Source organism: Entelurus aequoreus, linkage group LG10, assembly GCF_033978785.1.
Source record: "Entelurus aequoreus isolate RoL-2023_Sb linkage group LG10, RoL_Eaeq_v1.1, whole genome shotgun sequence".
NCBI lineage: Eukaryota > Metazoa > Chordata > Actinopteri > Syngnathiformes > Syngnathidae > Entelurus > Entelurus aequoreus.
In genome coordinates, this window is record NC_084740.1 from 10879949 (window position 1) to 10899908 (window position 19960).

The window sequence follows — 19960 nt, forward strand, 5'->3', positions numbered from 1 at the left end:
TTCCAATGTATAGAAAAACTGAGCAAAATGACCCTCAGCTTTGTTCCATCAGCTCATTCTTAACGACAAAGGCATTTTCTTTAGTCCACCCAAAACTGCCCCTTCTATCAGAGCATACATGTTGTATTCTTTTCACAAATCCATTTATGCAAGATAAATCTCCAACATTTTCACTTTTCTGTGCACATTTTTCTCTTCTGAGCAACTTTACTCAGGCAAAAAGTGAGTAATCTGTTTAAACTATTAGCCCTGTTCTTTAATTCTGTCTGAATCAATTTGGTAACATCTCACATTAAGATTACTCTGCAGAAGGTGTACCAGCCAGGTCATTGGATTTGCTAATGATGTGAATCATGAAAAAATATGTACTCTCACAAGGCCAGTTGCACCGTTTCTCACATGCACACGCACAGTGTAGCCCAGTTGTAGAACGACTGTAGTTATCTGACATAAAATAAAATACAGAAAATAATCCAAATGTCAAGTCACCTCAGCCTACATTCTTTTATACTTTAATTAACATAATCACACCTCTCACAAGTAATTATTGACCGGTGGACCCCTTCCCACAAGAAATAATCAAAACAACTTCAGATAAGACTGAAAATGGTCCACAAAATTAGGGAATTTGCGGTAATACACAGAAGTAGAAGTGATGGGACAAAAACATGAATGCTAATTGTGAGCGCAGGTCAGCCCAAGTCCAGTACGGTACAAGTGGCCTAAAGTGAGAAATGCGTAAAAACACATTTTGAGTGGTTGTAAAATGTCTCTCAGAGGTACACCTCAAGGATGTTGAGAATCATGTGACGACACAACGGGCAATGTTGGTAGATGGTCTGCTGCAGCAGCATGATGTCGGCGCAGTGACGACACAAGCACAGGTGTCTGCACGGCAGCAGCACCACCGTCTTGGTCTGGTCTTGACAGATGACGCATTTCTTCTGGTCTTCCTGCTCGTTAAGAAGCGTCAGCAGATTCTCCGACGAAGAGTGACGGAAATGTTTGTTCGCTTTTAAAGGTCTTTCCGTGCTGGACGTCGTTGGGGCGAGCTGTTCCCGGTGGGGATGGTCCTCCGCTCTTCCGTCAGGTGGATCCCGCCTGATCCCCTCGCCGGGATCGCCGTCGCCTCGCACTCTATCCGTGTTGTTGTTGTCCCTGTGCAGCTGAATCCTCAGCGCTGTGCCCAGCTGGCTGCTGTGACGAGACAGCTGCTGCCAGATTCTTCTCTCCAGCAGGTGGAGGCAACACAACATCCCGCGCAGGTGTCGCCAGCCGGCACATAACGAACGAGATGTCTTCTGCCACGTAAAAACAAACACTGCGTGGAGTCTGTGAACAGCCGAGAAAGCGTTGACGTAAGCCACAAGTCGCCCTAAGGCCTGCCTGGTGAGTTCTGGGTTAAGGTAGGCGGTGGTTGTCAGAGCAATGCTGATTGCAAGCAAAAGGCCATAGATGTTCAGTATGAAGATGCTGATGAAAATGTGCACCAGCGACACTAGGAAGTCCAACAGTAGCTTGCATGGCGACCACAGGAATGCCGACGTGCCCACCAAGCTGCTGTGTAGGAAAGTGATGGTGGTCGGCGCGAGCTCCAGTGCCATCTGCAGTGGGCTGGACACCGTCTGCAACACGCAGATCACAACCGAGTAGAGGTTGAGGGTGGCAATGAAAGCATAGTTGACTGCAGTGTTGATCAGGTAGACCAGGAGGCTGAGCGCGATGCCGCAAGCCTCCTGCAGCGACAAAAGCCCTCGACACAGGTGCGCCTTGCCACGGAGCAGCACATGCATGAGAAGGTAGCCCACCATCTTCAGGCTCTCCAGAAGCCCCTCCAGGGAGAGCATCAGGCTGGCCAGCATGGTCACTGTGCTGTGGGCTAGGTGGGACGTCGCCTCTGCTGCGGACAGGAAGCCGAAGAGAGCCATGTTTCCGAGGTCCAGCAGTGAATTGGCAAAAAGCGAAGGCAGGATGGTTATAAATTTGAACACAGTCAGAAATGTCCGGACTACAGTGTGAACGAGGAGGAAATTGACGTCCAACATTAAGCAGGCAGCCTCCAAGCATTTTCCTACAGTGGAAATAAGAGCAGCTAACAGCCCCATGGCAATGTGCACTCAACGTGTCCTCACGGCAAAGTCCATGCTCGGTTACATTCCTTCACACCAGCGCCGACTCATTTCCTTGTGTTATCCTTTCAAATGGAAGATGCATATTTTATTTTGGCCATTTTTCCATCAGGAGGTTGAAAGTAGGAGCTAACAAGCCTCACGCACACTGAACCGGATGTTTGCTTTCAAACACGAAACAGACTTCCGTTGCATGTACGTGCTTCGTCTTTAGTCTTCGCTCACATTTGTGCTCATAATCCTCAATTACGTAATTATTTTCAATACTAGTATCTCAGGAATATTGAATTGGACCATAACAAGTTATAAAATCGCCGAAAAAACACTCACTATCGCTTCTGCTGTTGAGGTGGTCGCCATGTTTGTCAGGACAGCCAACTTCCGGTGTATCTGCACATGCGCACTTTATTCTCTCTCGCTTGCATCGTGTAAATATTTATTTACATAATTGAACCCGTATTTAACATGTATTTATTTTCTACTAGGATTTGTAACATTTTCTGAGGCAATTTTAAAAAAAATAGACTACAATTTATTACTATTATTATTATTTGGGCCAAGATACATATATATATATATATAGTTCATTTGTTGGTAATAACTGAATCCTATAATAACGATATTAATAATAAATATCCTTTTTTCATAATAGGCTTGCAGCCGCTAGGTTTTGGCAAAATGCAACAGGTAGAACTGTACCTGTCTTCACTGCTAGATGGCAGAAGGAACAAGGATTTGTAGAGTGTAACTTCAATACAATATGCAGTGTTTGGATGCACAAAGTGGAATGGGTTGACTAAATATTTCATAGAATATATGTCAGAAGAGGAACATGTTATGCATAAAACAAATACATTTTGTAAAAAAATATTAAACGCCTATATAGTATTCTTCATACAGTATTGCAGTATGTGAAATGACAATACCATAATACAGGTTAACATTTGTATAAAAACATAATAATAATACCGTGGAATCCCCAAAAGTCAAATATGCCTAAAACTTGGACTTGAAAATATAATGTGTGATGACTAATGAGACACCATCATATCCTACAGTAATTCCTCATTAATTGTTGTTAATTTGTTTACGGCTTAAACGTGGCAAATGAAGGAATTATTAATTATAAATCATTTTCAGAACTAGTGCATAAAAACCCTTCTGTATAGGGGTTTTGACATTATGAGAGCCCTCTCGAAATGAAATAACGCCCACATAGTAAGATGTATGCTCATAAAAGTGGGACTGGATGTTGTCTGAGGCTGAGCCAATCAGTGGCCATGATACTGAACAGTGCAGTGCGCTCTGATTGGTTTGGTTAGTATTATTGATATTTTTAGTACAATTCGCAATTTGTATGCTTGAAAATGCCTAATATAGGCCAGAAATACGTGGAATATGCTTAAATAAGAGAACTCTGCATTGTAGTGAAGCTGCAAACTTTGAAGCGTAATGTGGCAAGGGATGACTTTATGCCCTTTTAAAATGTGTTTAGTTCTTATTATTTGCATGAATCTAATGCAATTTCTGTCAATGAGAAAGGACGCAAAGAAAAAAGCTCCGCTTCTGCTACCGGAGTTTTTGTTAAGTCTGAAGATTTTGACCACTGATTTGACCACTGATTTGCGATCACAGCCACAGGAGAGTCACCTGGCATCTTCGATCTGATTTTGGTCGGTTGAGAGGCACTGATACGCTGAAATAAGGCGAGTGGAAGAGCCGTTAGCCTCAAGCCAAAGGCGCCTCCCGCAGTTCAAAGCGGTTGCCTAGCAACCAAAAGTTACGGCGAGTTTACAGCTGTTTTAAAGTGATCCCGACGTCGCAGAGTGATATAAGTTGACAGGCTGACACCTCAAATTGATCTCTGAACGGCGCAAGGTACGAAATTGTTGAAAAAACAAGTTAAAAGTGCCGCAAGTCGCTAAAGAGGTAACTGCCCTTAAGACATAAGAGGCGCTGACGTCAGTGACTGCCGCGATGCCAAAAGTTAAAGGATTGACTGGAAATACTGATTTGAAGCTGGGCACAGGACATGATGGGATTCAAGAAGGGATACTACAAAAAATACTCCAGGAATTTAAAGAAGAAATGTTAGAAAAATTGGAAGAATTGATGGATGGATGGAAAGAGGATATGAAAGAAATTAAAGAAGAAATGAAAGAAATGAAAAAAGAGAACAACTCCAGAAATAAAGAAGCCACTGAAATGAGCAAACAAATGAAGATCCTTCAAGAAGACAACAACATGCTGAGGAACATCATAGATGAAATGGATCAGGATAAACGAATGAATGATATCATTGTGACTGGGCACCGAATTAAACCAAGATCCTATGCGAAAGCTGTGAATAATGAAGGTGAACCAGATGAAATGGATATGGTCTCAGCAGAACAGCAAGTGGTCAACTTCCTGCAATCAAAAGAAATTGAAATAGACATTAATACCATCGAAACATGCATCCCACTGAACGGAAGAAACAACAATGCCACTCCAGTCGTGCTTGTGAAACTCGTAAACAGAAAATCTAAAATGGCACTGCTGAGACAGGGAAAGAAGCTGAAGGGAACAAATGTGTACATGAATGAGCATCTCACAAAACGCAATGCTGGAATCGCCAAGAAAGCACGCGACTTGAGAAGGCAGGGAAAAATCCAGGGAACTTGGAGCGCCAACTGTAAAATCTACATCAAGCTGAATGGAAGTCCAGAAGCAAGAGTAATTGTTGTCCATGACATCAAGGACCTGGACAATTTTTAAAGTTTACACAGCTACCACAACAACGATGATAATGGACTCTGACAGAAAACAAGCACCTAAATTCAGCATCGGCACTACTATGTTCCAAGGGACGACTAAACAAGAGGACCTAGATTCAGGATTGCATCCACCTACACTTATAGAGATTATTGAAACAACATCAAAGTTTGTTGAACAAGAAAATATGGAACTAAAAAATTTCTGCAACAAAGATCACAAAAACCAGGATTTGGAAAATGATATAGATCCAGATACAAATTTTTTCTCCCACATCAGTAATAGTTGTTTTTATTATACAGATGATCAATATAATAGCAACATTGAATGTGATAACAAATTGTCAATTATTCATTTTAATAGTAGAAGCTTGTATGCAAATTACAATAACATTAAGAACTTTTTGGAACACATCAACAAACCCTTCAAAGTGATTGCTGTCACAGAAACATGGATTGATGATAAAAAAGGAATAGATTTTGATCTGGAGGGATATGAACTAAACTACATCAACAGAACCAACAAAAATGGAGGAGGAGTAGCTGTGTACGTGATGAAGAACCTGAACTACAAAGTGGTAAAAAACATGTCATTTGCCATTGATAATATCTTAGAATGTATAACCATTGAAATATGTCAGGAAAAAAGCAAAAACATATTCATCAGTTGTATATATAGATCACCTAAGTCAAGTATAGAAACATTTGAAGAATGGATCAAGGCAACTTACATGGACAATGGTCAAAGAATAATGTTCTTATGTGGTGACTTTAATATTGACTTATTGAACCCCAACAAGCAAAAGTCTATTGATGACTTCATTGATACAATGTACAGCATCAGTCTATATCCTAAAATCACAAGGCCAAGCAGAATCACAGCACACTGTGCCACGCTTATTGATAATATTTTTACCAATGATTTTGATAATAACACTACAAGTGGTCTACTTATAAGCGACGTTAGTGATCATCTGCCAGTTTTTACAATATATAATGGAAACTACAAGAAGAACATGGAAGACAAAAGGACATTTCGAAGACTATGCACAGAGAAGAGGATGACTGCCTTCAAAATTGAGCTACAAAAGCAAGATTGGGACAATGTGTATAATGAAAAAGAGGTTGATGAAGCATATGAACATTTCTTAAACAAGTTCATAATACTTTATGACAAACATTGTCCATGGATACAACTCAGTAACAAGCAGAGAAAGAATAATCAACCATGGATGACAAAAGGATTAAAAAATGCTTGTAAGAAGAAGAATACACTATATAGAGAATTTATAGCACAAAGAACTATAGAGGCAGAAATTAAGTACAAAAAGTATAAAAACAAGTTAACAGACATACTACGATCATGTAGAAAAGAATATTACAGTGAATTGTTGGACAGGAACAAAAATAATATGAGAGCAACATGGGGCATCCTCAATAGCATTATTAAAAATGGAACTAAGAGGGACTACCCTCAATACTTTTTAGATGAAAATAAAAAAAATGACAACATAAAGGAAGTAGTTGAAAGCTTCAATAATTATTTTGTAAATATTGGACCAAAATTGGAAGAAAGGATTCCAGACCCAGTTCCAATTGAGGACTATAATGACACCATAGAGCGAAATCCCAACTCCATGTTCCTCAGTAATGTGACACAGGAGGAAATAGTTACAATCGTGAAAAAATGTAAATCTAAGACTTCAACTGATTGTAACGGAATTGATATGGAAACGATAAAAAAGGTTATTGAAGAGATCTCAGGACCATTAATGTATATTAGTAACCTATCATTTCAAACAGGTACATTTCCAAACAAAATGAAAATAGCTAAAGTTGCACCAATTTATAAGACTGGAGATAAACATCAATTTACAAATTATAGACCTGTTTCTCTACTTCCACAATTTTCTAAAATCATTGAAAAACTGTTCAATAACAGATTAGAAAGTTTCATAAATAAAAATAGAATACTCGAAGAGAACCAATATGGATACAGAGCTAATGTTTCAACTTCAATGGCTTTAATTGAAATTACAGAAGAAATTACCAATGCAATAGATAGTAAAAAATGTGCAGCAGCGGTTTTTATGGATCTAACTAAAGCATTTGACACAATTAATCACAATATTTTAATCAAAAAACTAGAACGATATGGCATCAGAGGGTTAGTCTTAAACTGGATAAGAAGTTATCTAACGAACAGGAAACAATACGTGAAGCTAGGCGAACACACGTCTACAACGCTAAATATATCCTGTGGTGTACCTCAGGGATCAATATTAGGACCTAAATTATTCAATCTCTATATAAATGACATTTGTAAAGTTACAAAAGATTTAAAGTTAGTATTATTTGCGGATGATACAACAGCGTTTTGTTCAGGAGAGAACACACAGGAGATAATACAAATAATAACAGAAGAAATTAACAAATTAAAAAGATGGTTTGACAAAAACAGACTATCGTTGAATCTTAGTAAAACTAAAATAATGCTATTTGGTAACAGTAGAAGAGAAAGTCAAACACAAATACAAATAGACGGAATAGAAATTGAAAGAGTAAACGAAACCAAATTTCTAGGTATAATGATTGATGATAAATTGAACTGGAAATCTCACGTAAAAAATATACAACATAAAGTTGCAAGAAACACGTCAATAATGAATAAAGCAAAACATGTTCTAGACAAAAAATCCCTTCATATTCTCTACTGCTCACTAGTGTTACCATATCTGAGCTACTGTGTAGAAATATGGGGAAATAATTACAAAAGTACACTTCATTCATTAACGGTGTTACAAAAAAGATCAGTTAGAATAATACATAATGTTGGATATAGAGAACATACAAATCCTTTATTTATTGAATCAAAAATACTGAAATTCCACGACATAGTGAATTTGCAAACAGCTAAAATTATGCACAAAGCAAACTATAACCTGCTACCCAAGAATATACAACAATTCTTCTCAAAAAAAGAGGAGAAATATAATCTTAGAGAAAAACGTAATTTAAAACATTTGTTTGCACGTACAACACTTAAGACCTTCAGTATATCAATATGTGGAATTAAATTATGGAATGGATTAAGCAAAGCAATCAAACAATGTACTAATATGATCCACTTCAAGAAACTCTTCAAACTTAAAGTGTTTACAAAGTACAAAGAAGAAGAACCATGACAAACATTCTCAATTTATTTCATCCATCCATTCATTCATTCTTAAAGTAATCTTACTTATCTCATCATATGAAATATGACTTACTTCACCAATTATTATTATTAAATTCTTACTATTATTTATTTATTTATTTTTATTGTAATTACTTATGGAGTTTATTGTGAAAAAATTGTGAACAGGAAGTGAACAAAAAGTTTTGCAACTGTTATGTAAAGAAAAGGGGTAGGATTAAATAAGCTCTGCTTCTTCCTACTCCTTTTCGAACATGTTGAAAAGAAACTGGAAATTGTGATGTATCATGTTGTATGCTTGCATGTTCGAAATAAACTCAAACTCAAACTCAATGTATCACAGCTTAAGCTGCCTCATCCTGGCCATTCAAGCTGCTTAGTGGTGTTGTCTTTTCAGGGAGCGTATAGCAACTCAGATATGATCATGGTAAATCCTGTTCCTAACCCCTTGCATACATGACTGACAGCATTTGTTTATTAATGACACAAAAGGGATACGAAAAGGCAATGCAAGAAGCTATAAAAGGTCTTGTGCTTTGCTTTTTGTCTTTGCCGTAGAGCTTCTTGCTCCTTTTATGGTAGCAAACCCTCCTCTCTGGTCTAGCAAGCCAGTCAGCTTCCTGTGTTTGTTTTCTGGAGATCGCCTCTCATTTCTGAATGAGAGCTTACACGTGGTTTGTAGCTTCTAAAGTGTCTTTCACGGGCGTTAAATGATCATGTGTCAGGTGCACAGTAGCTAAAAGCAATCCAGTCAAGATGAGGGCAGCGTGTGAAGCTTCATGTTTAACAGTCAGCATGACTTGAAACACACTTTGCAGCTGATCAGCCACTTTTCAGCAATACACACATCCTGCAATCCATCATAAAGTATGAGCAGCTAAATGTATGTTGACTTAAAAACAAGAAAAATCCCCACACCTAAAAAGGTCAAAATAAAAGTCCAACAGAGACATGGTAGCAGGAGAGGCTCACACAGGATGAATCTGAGACAACAAAACAAGTGACACCCTTGACGTGTTTCCTTCAAAGAGACACGAATGACTGACTTGAAGCAATTGGGCGTCTCACCCGCTGGGTCATTTCCACCGTTTAAGGAAAGGAAGAGTGTGACACACATTCTTCCTCTTCTTTGTCTGTCAGCTCCCTACACACCCAACAATAACAATGCCTTACTACTTAGCCTCAGCCATCAATTGTACAATAATCCCATACAATGTAGGTACTCATTTCGGTACTTTTATTAGGCACCAATCGAATTCCATTTTTATTCCCGGGTATAGAGTCATGTAAAATTAAAATAAAAACAGTACCATATTTCTACCTTTACCTTTGTTACACATTACATCATGTGCAGGTTCAAACTTGGCGGGCAAACAAACACTCAAGCAGACTCAGTCGGATTGCCTCTAGGTAATATTGCAGTTTTCCATGCCAACACAGCGAGTATGCCTGATAGAAAACACTAAAACGTACAATGAGGCACCGCATTTCAAAATTCGCTACCTTGATGATAATTTATATTGGATATGCTTAAGACAAGCTACTGATTAGCATTATGATTTTACAAATCGATTACCACACCTCCAAATTTGGTAATGACAACTACAACAATCAAACAGCTGGTGTGTAATATCTACAATACTTACAGTACAAAACCGTTGTCGGGGGCACAACAAAAGACCAGATTCAGCTTAATGGCAAAGACTACACCCTGACTAGGTAACACACCGGAGTTTATACACTACTGCCATCTAACGTCTTGGAATTGCAACTGCATACGAAATCTACCATATAAAACTTGCAAATGAGACTCAGAAATGTAAGCAATCAAGATATAACAACTGGACAGAAAAGTTATAATCACAAACACAAAAACACAAACAAAAGTAGCTAAAAATGGTAATGTGTGAAAGGTACCAATCCCCACAATCCACAGTTGTCAAACTCAAGGTCCGGGGGACAGTTCTGGCCCGCCACATTGTTTTAAGTCGCCCGCAAAAGACTGGAAGTAAAGTGCACTATTAAAGAACTTCATCTTTTTTTTTACTAAATGTATTCATTCTTTAAATTTTGAGAGAAAAATTGCATACGATGCATACAATTGCATGTCTTTTAAACTTGAGAACAATCTGAACATGCAAAAATATATTTTATAAACACGGGGTTGTCCAAAGTCGTATTGTTGGATAAAACAATAATAGTAAAATTGTAAACCAAAAAAAAAGCAAAAATTTGTAATGTAATGCGGAAATCTCTAAACATTGAATACAACTCAGGTGTGTCCAAACGTCTTCTACTAAGACTTGCATACTGAAAAGTTTTGATTATTTATTTGGTAAAACACACACACAAAAAAAGGACATTTATTTAAAGATAACATTTTGGGTCAGCTTTGTGTTTTAGGTGAAAGTAGATTATTAATTATTAGTATCAAAATACCAGCTTTTTCTCATGACATTGTCTTTTTGCTCTTTCATTTATTTTTACTGTTGGTATTTACCTGTGTAATAATTAGTAGTAGACATTCTCACCTATAACACAACGCTGACACTAAGCTTTGTCCTTAAATGTATGTATGTTTAGCATTTTATACAAAATCAAAATGGTTCCCACATACTTTCTTATGTGCCCTTGTTGGAAAAAGTTGCGTCACCTCTGTATTATTAACATATTTTCCTAACATTTTTGTATGTTTGTCCCCCTCACTTATGATTTCAAAATCAAGTATGTTATCCATCAATTTGTATTAAAAAAATTAAGATCCATAGGGAATTGTGTAATAACATAATGAGGCGATTACATATTATAATTCTTATATATTCAGTGTAACAAGCGGCCCTCTGAGAGCGGCCTGAACTGCAATGTGGCCCTCAATGAAAACCAGAATGACACCCCTGGTATAATCCCATACAATATCATAGTTTACCATGGCAAACTATAGTATATATACACTGTAGGGTTGTACATCTCTTTGTAATGGACAATTTGATACATATCTAAATATTTGGGTTACGAAACAACTCAAAAACGATATATTTTTCAGTTCAGTTCAGTTTCAGTTTATTTCGAACATGCATGCGATACAATGTAATGCATGACGTATTTCTGGTTGTTTCATTACAGCACGTCCGAAAAGGAGTAGGAAGAAGCAGAGTTTATTTAATCCTACCCTTTTTCACACCATATCAATTTTATCCCTTTTCCCTGTTCTCTGTAACAGAACAGTGAATAATTAAATAATTAATAATTAATAAAACATAGTAAGTAAAAAAATATTAAATACATAAATAATCTTTATCTTAAAAATAAAAAAGATTCAAGAAGTCCGTCATAATTTTTCTTCTTAGTACTTTGTGAACACTTGTAGTTTGAACAGTTTGAAAACAGAACAATTCAATAAGATTCGATATAGTGTATGAACAATTTGATTGTATGGTTAATATTTGTTGATGGACACATTATTTTTTACACCACATGCTTTCCCGTGCATAAGCTCTTCCTCCTGTTAGAGGAGGAATAGTTAGGACCTTGGCACCAAGCCCTCAGACTAGATCTGTCCAATCTAAGTCTATGGGCATGAACTGATGAAAACTACTCGATGAGAAGCCAAACGTCTTCTCAGATAACCTGAACAATCAACTGATTGGCTGAATACCCTGAGAATAACAATAACCTGGATGAATGAGAACACCAATTGGCACATTCATCTTCAAATATTTAAAAAAGCACATTCTAAAAAAGTTAAATGCTTACAGTATTTTCAAATGTGTAAAAGACAACATATATTCCCAAATATAAGGTAAAAAGACAAACAGAATCACACTTTTTAATCAAATAGCACTTGCTAAATGAACATATTTTGTTTGATAGGTTGATATAAAAATAATAAAATAAAATGTATGAATAAAAAAGAACATAAGTCTTGGCCTTCAGTCCAAACAATTAAAAAAAACAATCTATAGTACTTCAGAGCTGCTCAGCATTTCTTACATATAAAGTCAATTTGTCAAAGGGTTTCAGACGTAATTTCACCCTGTTGACACAATGAATGAAGACATGCTGATTCTAGAGGTCCAAAATCAAAGAATCACATTACAGGCATATCCTGGACAACTATATGGGGACCTTGCCAGGTATGTTGTTACTATTGTGTTGTTACTTGCTACAAATACGCAAAAATAGTTGTCTTTCTGCAAGGAAAAACTTTTCCACGAGGCGAATGTTGTGTTCATTCAAGTTAATCTTAAATACTGTTCTTATACTTGAATGCCTATTGGTAATGTGTTCTACTGTCTTACTCAGGCTATTTACGTTGTGCCTTTTGATACCTTGAAGCCACCGTAGTTGGGCTGGGCCTTTTGAGGAAGTTACTGAAAATAAAGGAGAGTGCTGTTGTGAAGTTGAGCGAGGCTGTTGTGTCTGTTATTTGAACATAACATTTGGCGAACGAGGATGGCTGACACACCTATATTCTCCCTGCCACCTCCGGACCCGTTTCTACCCCTCCCGGGCGATCCTGTCATTCCCTGGAATCAGTGGAAATCGTCTTTTGAGACGTATCTTTTGGCCACAGGTTTGGACAATGCCACTAGCGCGAGGAAGCGCGCCATTCTCCTACACCTGCTTGGAGCGGAGGGGAACAGAATTTTCAATTCTCTCAGCGGTACGCTGGACACTTATGATGCAGTCATAACAGCTTTGAGCGGACATTTTGTAAAATCACAGAATATCCTACTCCGCCGGTTGGAGTTCAGACGAGTGAGTCTGCCAGGCAGTATGTAGCAGATTTAAGAGCCCTATCACAGAACTGTAATTTCGGCAACCTCACTGATGAACTCATTCGAGACCAGCTCATTGAGAAAACGTCTAATCCCAGAGTGCAGGAGGAGTTGTTACTCAAGGATGCAACTTTGACACTTGATGACGCACTAATAATCGCAATACAAGTGGAATCGGCTACTGAATGTGCGGCCAAAATTGCGGAAAATAAGCCTCATAGGCCTACCCCTGTTATTGAACAGTCAGTGCAACAGCTATCAACCTCAGACCCTGATGCTGCTATACAGGTAGCGCGTCCCCAGCCAACACGTCAACAGAGACGGTGTGGGAATTGTGGCTCCAACCGCCATGCAACAAGGGCCCAGGACTGCCCTGCTAGGGGCCAAACTTGTCGCCGTTGTCAGAAGCCTAACCACTTTGCCAGGTGGTGCCGGTCCGCTCCGGCCGATTACCCTGATGCACAGTCACATGACCCGGCGGTGCCTGTGCGCACTGTAGGCCCCCACTCAGCGACTTTCTCGAGGTGCCCTGTTTACCTGGATGACTGCTGTGTCCCTCTCCTCCTCGACACTGGGGCCAAAGTGTCACTACTGAATGTCGACACCTGCAACCTGCTCTTCCCGAACAGACAGCTACAGCCCCCGTCCACTGCCCTCTGTGGCTACGGCCGCAGCAAAATCGATGTCGTCGGCCTTCTCTACCTCCCGGTTCGCTACACCTCTACAGCTGTGGACCGTTTCCCGTTCCACATCACGCGCCGCGGCGAGAACATCATGGGCCTCGACCTCTTCACTAGCCTGGGTTTTACCCTGCAGGACAACAGCGGTATGCGGATTCTACACGTAGCGTCTCCGAGGCAACACGACCAGCCGGAGCTGTTTAACGGCCTGGGCTGCCTCAGCTCATTTACACACAAGCCACTCCTGGACCACAGCGTGCCTCCCGTGGTCCAGCCCCTTCGCCGTGTTCCCCTGGCTTTGCGGGACGGCGTTACGCAGGAGCTTCAACGCCTCCAGGCTGGTGGAATCATAGAGCCCATCGACGCTTCCCCATGGGTGTCCAACATTGTCATCGCCAAGAAGAAGTCGGGCGGACTGAGAGTCTGCGTCGACCTCCGCCAAGTGAACAAGGCAGTGGTGCCTGACAAATATCCTCTTCCTACGACGGAGGAACTCACTACACACTTCCACGGCTCCCGAGTTTTCAGTAAATTGGACTTGCGCCAGGGCTATTTACAAGTCCCTTTACATAAGGAGAGTAGGGACTTGACAGCGTTTATCACCCACACTGGCCTGTACCGCTACACGAGGATGCCTTTTGGGCTCAATTCAGCGCCGAGTTGTTTCCAGAAAATCATGTCCACAATCCTCGCTAGCTGCACTGGGACTGTGGCGTATCTGGATGATATTGTGGTGCATGGGCCAGATGCTGCCACACACGATGCCCGCCTGGAACAGGTTTTCACCGCACTCAAGCGCCACCATGCCACGCTGAACACAGAGAAGTGTGTTTTCGCTGCACCCGCCATAGACTTTGTTGGGTTCCGTGTCTCCGCCGACGGCATCTCGCCTCTCCAGTCGAACGTGGATGCCATCATCGACGTCCCCACTCCTGCGACGGCCTCCCAGGTGGCATCATTTTTGGGGATGACAGCCTACTACATGCGGTTCCTGCCTCAGTACTCCTCCATTACGGCCCCGCTCAGGATGCTGCTCAGGCAGGAGACACCATGGTCTTGGACTCCCAAGTGCCAGGTTGGTTTCGACGAGTTGAAGCGGCTCCTCACCACGTCTCCGATCCTGGCGCACTTCCAACTGGACAGCCCCACATTCGTGACCTGTGATGCTTCCGCAGTGGCTCTAGGTGCCGTTCTGTCACAGATCCATGATGGCGTAGAGAGACCGGTAGCGTTTGCCTCTCGGGCGCTCAGCCCCACTGAGCAGAAATATTCAGTGGGCGAACGGGAGGCACTCGCCTGTATATGGGCATGTGAGCGTTGGCATCTCTACTTATACGGAAGGTCCTTTACTTTACGGACGGACCACCAGGCCCTGACGACCCTGATGTCTACCTCTGGTGTGGGGCACAGGCCCCTCCGTCTTCACAGATGGTCAGACCGTCTGCAGCAGTATGACTTTCAGCTACAATTCACCCCTGGCAGGAATAACGTGGTGGCAGACTACCTGTCCCGTCCTGCCACCACCCAGGGCCCCGCTGTCTCCCCGGAGGACGAAGAAGACGTGGTCCACCTGGTCCACTCACCATTGAAGGACACTGTCTCCCTTCGTGATTTGGAGACGGCCTCAGCAGCCGAGCCTGTCTTCACCATGCTGCGTGACTACATCAGACACGGTTGGCCTTCCCGTGTCCCACCTGAGCTAGAGCCGTATTCCCGTGTGAAGAACGAACTGTCATGCTGGGGTGAGGCCTGCATCGCCCGGGGACACTGCGCTGTTATCCCAGTATCCCTCAGAGGGTGTGTCTTACAGATGGCACACCAGGGTCACCTTGGCATAGTCAAAGCCAAGCAAAGGTGCCGTGACACAGTGTGGTGGCCCGCCATCGATCGAGACCTGGAGGGACTCATCCGCTCCTGTGCAGCGTGCCTCACCAGTGGGAAGACTGGGCCACCCGCTTCGCCTCCACTCCAGCCCCTGGACTGGCCAACTAAACCGTGGGACCATCTCCAGCTTGATATCTGTGGTGAGCTGCATAATGTGCCACACCACCAGAGGTTTCTTGTGGTGGTCTACGACCTGCATTCCAAGTGGCCTGAGGTGGCTCCCATGGGAACGGTCACCTCTGCTGCCGTCGTCGCCTTCCTGGACCGCCTGTTTTCCCGTTGGGGTTTACCCCGAGCCATCACCACGGACAACGGTCCTCAGTTCCTGTCCTCGGAGTTCACCGTCTACCTTGCCAGCAAGGGTGTTACTCACATCAGAACCTCCGTCTACCACCCCCAGGCAAACGGGGGGGTGGAAAGGTACAACCAATCACTGAAGAATGGACTGCGTGCTCACATGTCCGAGGGATACTCGCTGGAGGCTGCACTGAATCAGACCCTCCTCCACTACAGGGCGACTGTCCACTCTACAACAGGGGTCTCTCCTGCCAGCCTCATGGTGGGTCGAGAGTTTGTGCTTCCCCTGTCGAGACTCCGCCCACCGATGGCCGCGAGCCCGCGACCATGCTCAGCAGCAGTCAAGTCTCGCGTCAAGGGACAACAAACTTCCATGAAGCAAAGGTTCGATCAGAAGCACAGGGCTAAATGGCCAGCTGTCAGAGTGTCGGACTGGGTCAGAGCGCGCCGGCCCCACCGCGCCAACAAACTGTCAACATTCTGGTCTGCTCCATACCAGGTCAGCCGCCAGCTGGGCCAGCTTCATTTCAGTTAACCGATGGATCCCGTTGGCACGCTAGCTGCCTGCGCAAGGTACCTGCCCCTCCTCACCAGCCTCACGTCACAGGGGTGGCACCGAACATTCCCGCATTGGGGCCACGCCCTCCGGTGCCCGATCCAGTGGCAGCACCCCTCGCCCAGGCTGTGCCGGTCGCGCAGTGCCCTGCTCCAGCACCGGCCCCACTGCCGGTCCCCCCTTGCTCCTGAGCCTCGGCCTGTTAGGGGCCCGTGCACGCCCCTGAGCGTTTTCAGGACTTTGTGGCCACCTGTCCATACTTGAAGTTTTAAGAGAGGAGGGGAAATGTTGTGTTCATTCAAGTTAATCTTAAATACTGTTCTTATACTTGAATGCCTATTGGTAATGTGTTCTACTGTCTTACTCAGGCTATTTACGTTGTGCCTTTTGATACCTTGAAGCCACCGTAGTTGGGCTGGGCCTTTTGAGGAAGTTACTGAAAATAAAGGAGAGTGCTGTTGTGAAGTTGAGCGAGGCTGTTGTGTCTGTTATTTGAACATAACAGCGAATCAAGTAAGTGCACACTTGACTCGACATGCACAGACGCCAGTCGGTGGGTATTGACAGATGGCGAAGCTCTGAGTCATTTTGCAGTGTTGCTGTTCAGTAGCCGTTATGTAACTTGTAGAAATCTGGGGTCACCTTTGCGTCGTTCTAAAGACAAAAAACGTCAACTGATTTCTAGTTTCGCGCAATACCTGGTCTATGTTTTTACTCATACTTATCTCAGGATTCACAGACAATTCTTGTCGATTGAGGTGGCTGCCATTGAAGCAGACAAATTGCTCACTTGTCAAACTGGATAAATTCGGTCGCAGTGGTTTATCTTTCACAACCCTAATTAATACACTGTAAAAATAAAAAGTCAGTAGATTTTACAGAAAAAACAAGCAGCTCAATCGCCAGAATGTTACTGTGAAAATAACAGTGGTACCATTTTTTTCGTTTGCAGCAGGGGTGAAACGTACGGCCCGAGGGCCGGATCAGGCCCGCAAACAGGTTTTATCCGGCCTGCAGGATGAGTTTGCTAAGTATAAAAATTAACCTGAAATTGTCGAATGAAAGAAGCAGCCATTCTAAATGTGCCCACTGGATGTCGCAATAGCAAGTCTTTGTATCTTTGTAGATGATGCTACATATGTACAAAATAAACCACATGATGATAGTACATCAGTAGAGGAAACTGATCAAATTACATAAATAATATCCTGTAATCTGATTTTAATTGAATTTTTTAAAATTGTGATATATTGAAAATTAACCCAAATGAGTTGACTGATGGACATTATCACAATTTATTCAGAAAATATAAATAACAACAAATATATATACTATTAACCGCAACAGGTAATTGTAAAAAAAAACAAACAAAAAAACATTATGATTTGTACAATTTCAGAATGTGCTTGTTCTATTTTTAAACAAAGAAAACAATTTGAAGTAGTCTTTATTTTTAAGTTATCGTGCCGTGATTTTACCAGTCTGGCCCACTGGGGAGTAGATTTTTCTCCATGTGGCCCCTGATCCAAAATTAGTTTGACACCCCTGGTTTACAGTAATGCTGTGTAATATTATTATTATTAAGCTTATGACAAATTTGATGTTAAAAACTGGCAGCTCAGATGTCAGAGTTTTATTGTAAAAAAACAGTTGTACCGTTTTTTTTCTATTTACCGTAATGCTATAAAAAACGACGATGGTAGATGTTACGGTAAAAAAGAACTGGCCGCTGAGTCGCCAGAATTTTGCTGTCAAAATAAAAGTGCCACCTTTTTCCCCATTTACTGTAAAAAGCATTGACCGAAGATTTTACGATGAAAAAAAAACTGTCCGCTTAGTCGTCAGAATTTTACCACAAGAATAACACAATTTACAGTAATTCTGTGTAAAAAAACAACCGTAAATATTACGGTAAAATTATAGGCGTAATAGAATAATCCTATTACCTGCATTGTCAGCCGCCGCGTAGTCGCAGTTGTTCAGTTTTTAGAACGCTCAGAAAAGGGAAATAAATGTGTGCTCTTGTCTCACATAAGGATTGTGGAAGATGAGCAAAATTCCCCTTTAAGGGGCACTTTTTTGAACCAAGATGGGGGATATGCGCTCGACTACAACTCTTCGCTGGGAAAGCACAAACTCCAAACAGCCAAAATGACCCCAGACTAAACAAGCCCCAGCGTGCAATCTTATATTTCACATTAACCTCCTGCCTGAATCCCAGTAGCTCACAGTGGGAACGATGGTAGGAAAGGAAAAGAGGTTGACTGATGGTTGCGTCGTTGCACCTCAGAGAGATATGAATAGCATGACTAACACACTGAAGCTGATCCAGGATGGAATTCTTCGTCTTTGACCAGCCTTCTCGGGGAATTTAAACACGTCATCTGTGCATCTGCAGGATGTAACCAACAGGAGTTGCAACTTCCTTCTTCATGTTTGCTACTACAGTTCTGTTCAGTGCAGTGAGCCAGTTTAGATGTCATTTACAATCAATCTATGAAGTGATTATCATACATTGACAAAAGTCACTGGACTTGTGTGATGACTGTATTACGATGATAGTATATATCAGACCTGGGCATTCTGCGGCCCGCGGGCCGCATCCGGCCCTTTGTGCGTCCCTGTCCGGCCCGCGTGAGGCCAATTATAAATTACAAAATAAATTTTAAAAAGTATCTATGTCGAGTGTGCAATACAACGGTGCTGCTTTTGTTTTGAAAATCGTTATTTGTATTACTTCCGTGTGGACGTGTGCGTGATTGTGAGTGAATGTGAACAGTTGCAATCATTAATTACAAAATAAAGTTGAAAAAACATCTATGTCGTGCGCGCAATACAACTGTGCTGCTTTTATTTTGAAAAGTATTATTTATGGGCGTGTGTCCGTGTGTAACCTGCGAGTGAAGGTGCACATGCAGCGACAAGTGATGCACGGTTTACACCCAAGACGCTAAAAAGAGAAAAGTTGATGAAGAATGGCGTGTTTTCAACAAGACATGGACTGTAAAGCAACGTTCCCTCTAAGGTGCGCGCCTGCGCAATTGCGCACTGCTCAAGCGTCTGCTGCGCGCAGCAAATATATGCCGCGCACCAAATCAAATCCCATCTGAATTCTAAACAAAATAAACATATTTATTCTATGTAATTTTGCAATGCAACTTTGAGTGACAGTGACAACAAGCGGCCCTAACGGTGTTCGTCAACACCGTTCAATTGAACACCGTTCAATTATTGTAACGTCTATCGAGATGCTTCGAGGCCAGGAATTATATCGATCACTTTATTGAGCAAAACTGTTTATATTCGGACATAACCACACCAAAAACATGAGTAAAACACTTCTATCTCGAAAAACTAGTCATTTTCTGCCGTACAAACCAGGCCAAAACCAACTTGTCACCAACACGCATAGCACTAAACCACTGGTGCGTTTATGGCCACACAAAAAGTCGGACAACTCAAACACCACACAAAGTTACACTATGACTCCTCAGTCATACGTTTGCTTATTTTACTGTCATTTATTATTAATGTTAATTTATTTATATTAGTCATGGACTGCTGTTACACACACTATGTTGAAGTATTACTATTATTATTAATTATTATTATTATTTATCTTACGGTATACATCAAAAATAATATTGAGCAAAATTTAATTGAAATATTGTCGATGTGGCCCTCCAG

General features: G+C 41.6%; 1 protein-coding gene and 1 long non-coding RNA gene across 3 annotated transcripts in view; both read right to left on the reverse strand.

Moving 5' to 3' along the window:
- rnf26 (ring finger protein 26) overlaps nt 1-2512 on the reverse strand; it is a 2972-nt gene extending 460 nt beyond the window's left edge. The window contains exon 1 of the mRNA XM_062060089.1: nt 1-2512. This exon is cut by the window's left edge and continues 460 nt beyond it. Coding sequence (XP_061916073.1) covers nt 774-2105 — 1332 coding nt within the window. The 5' untranslated portion in view covers nt 2106-2512 and the 3' untranslated portion in view covers nt 1-773.
- Nucleotides 1-19960, reverse strand: part of LOC133658251 (uncharacterized) — a 76484-nt gene that overhangs the window by 10202 nt on the left and 46322 nt on the right. The window lies entirely within an intron of this gene.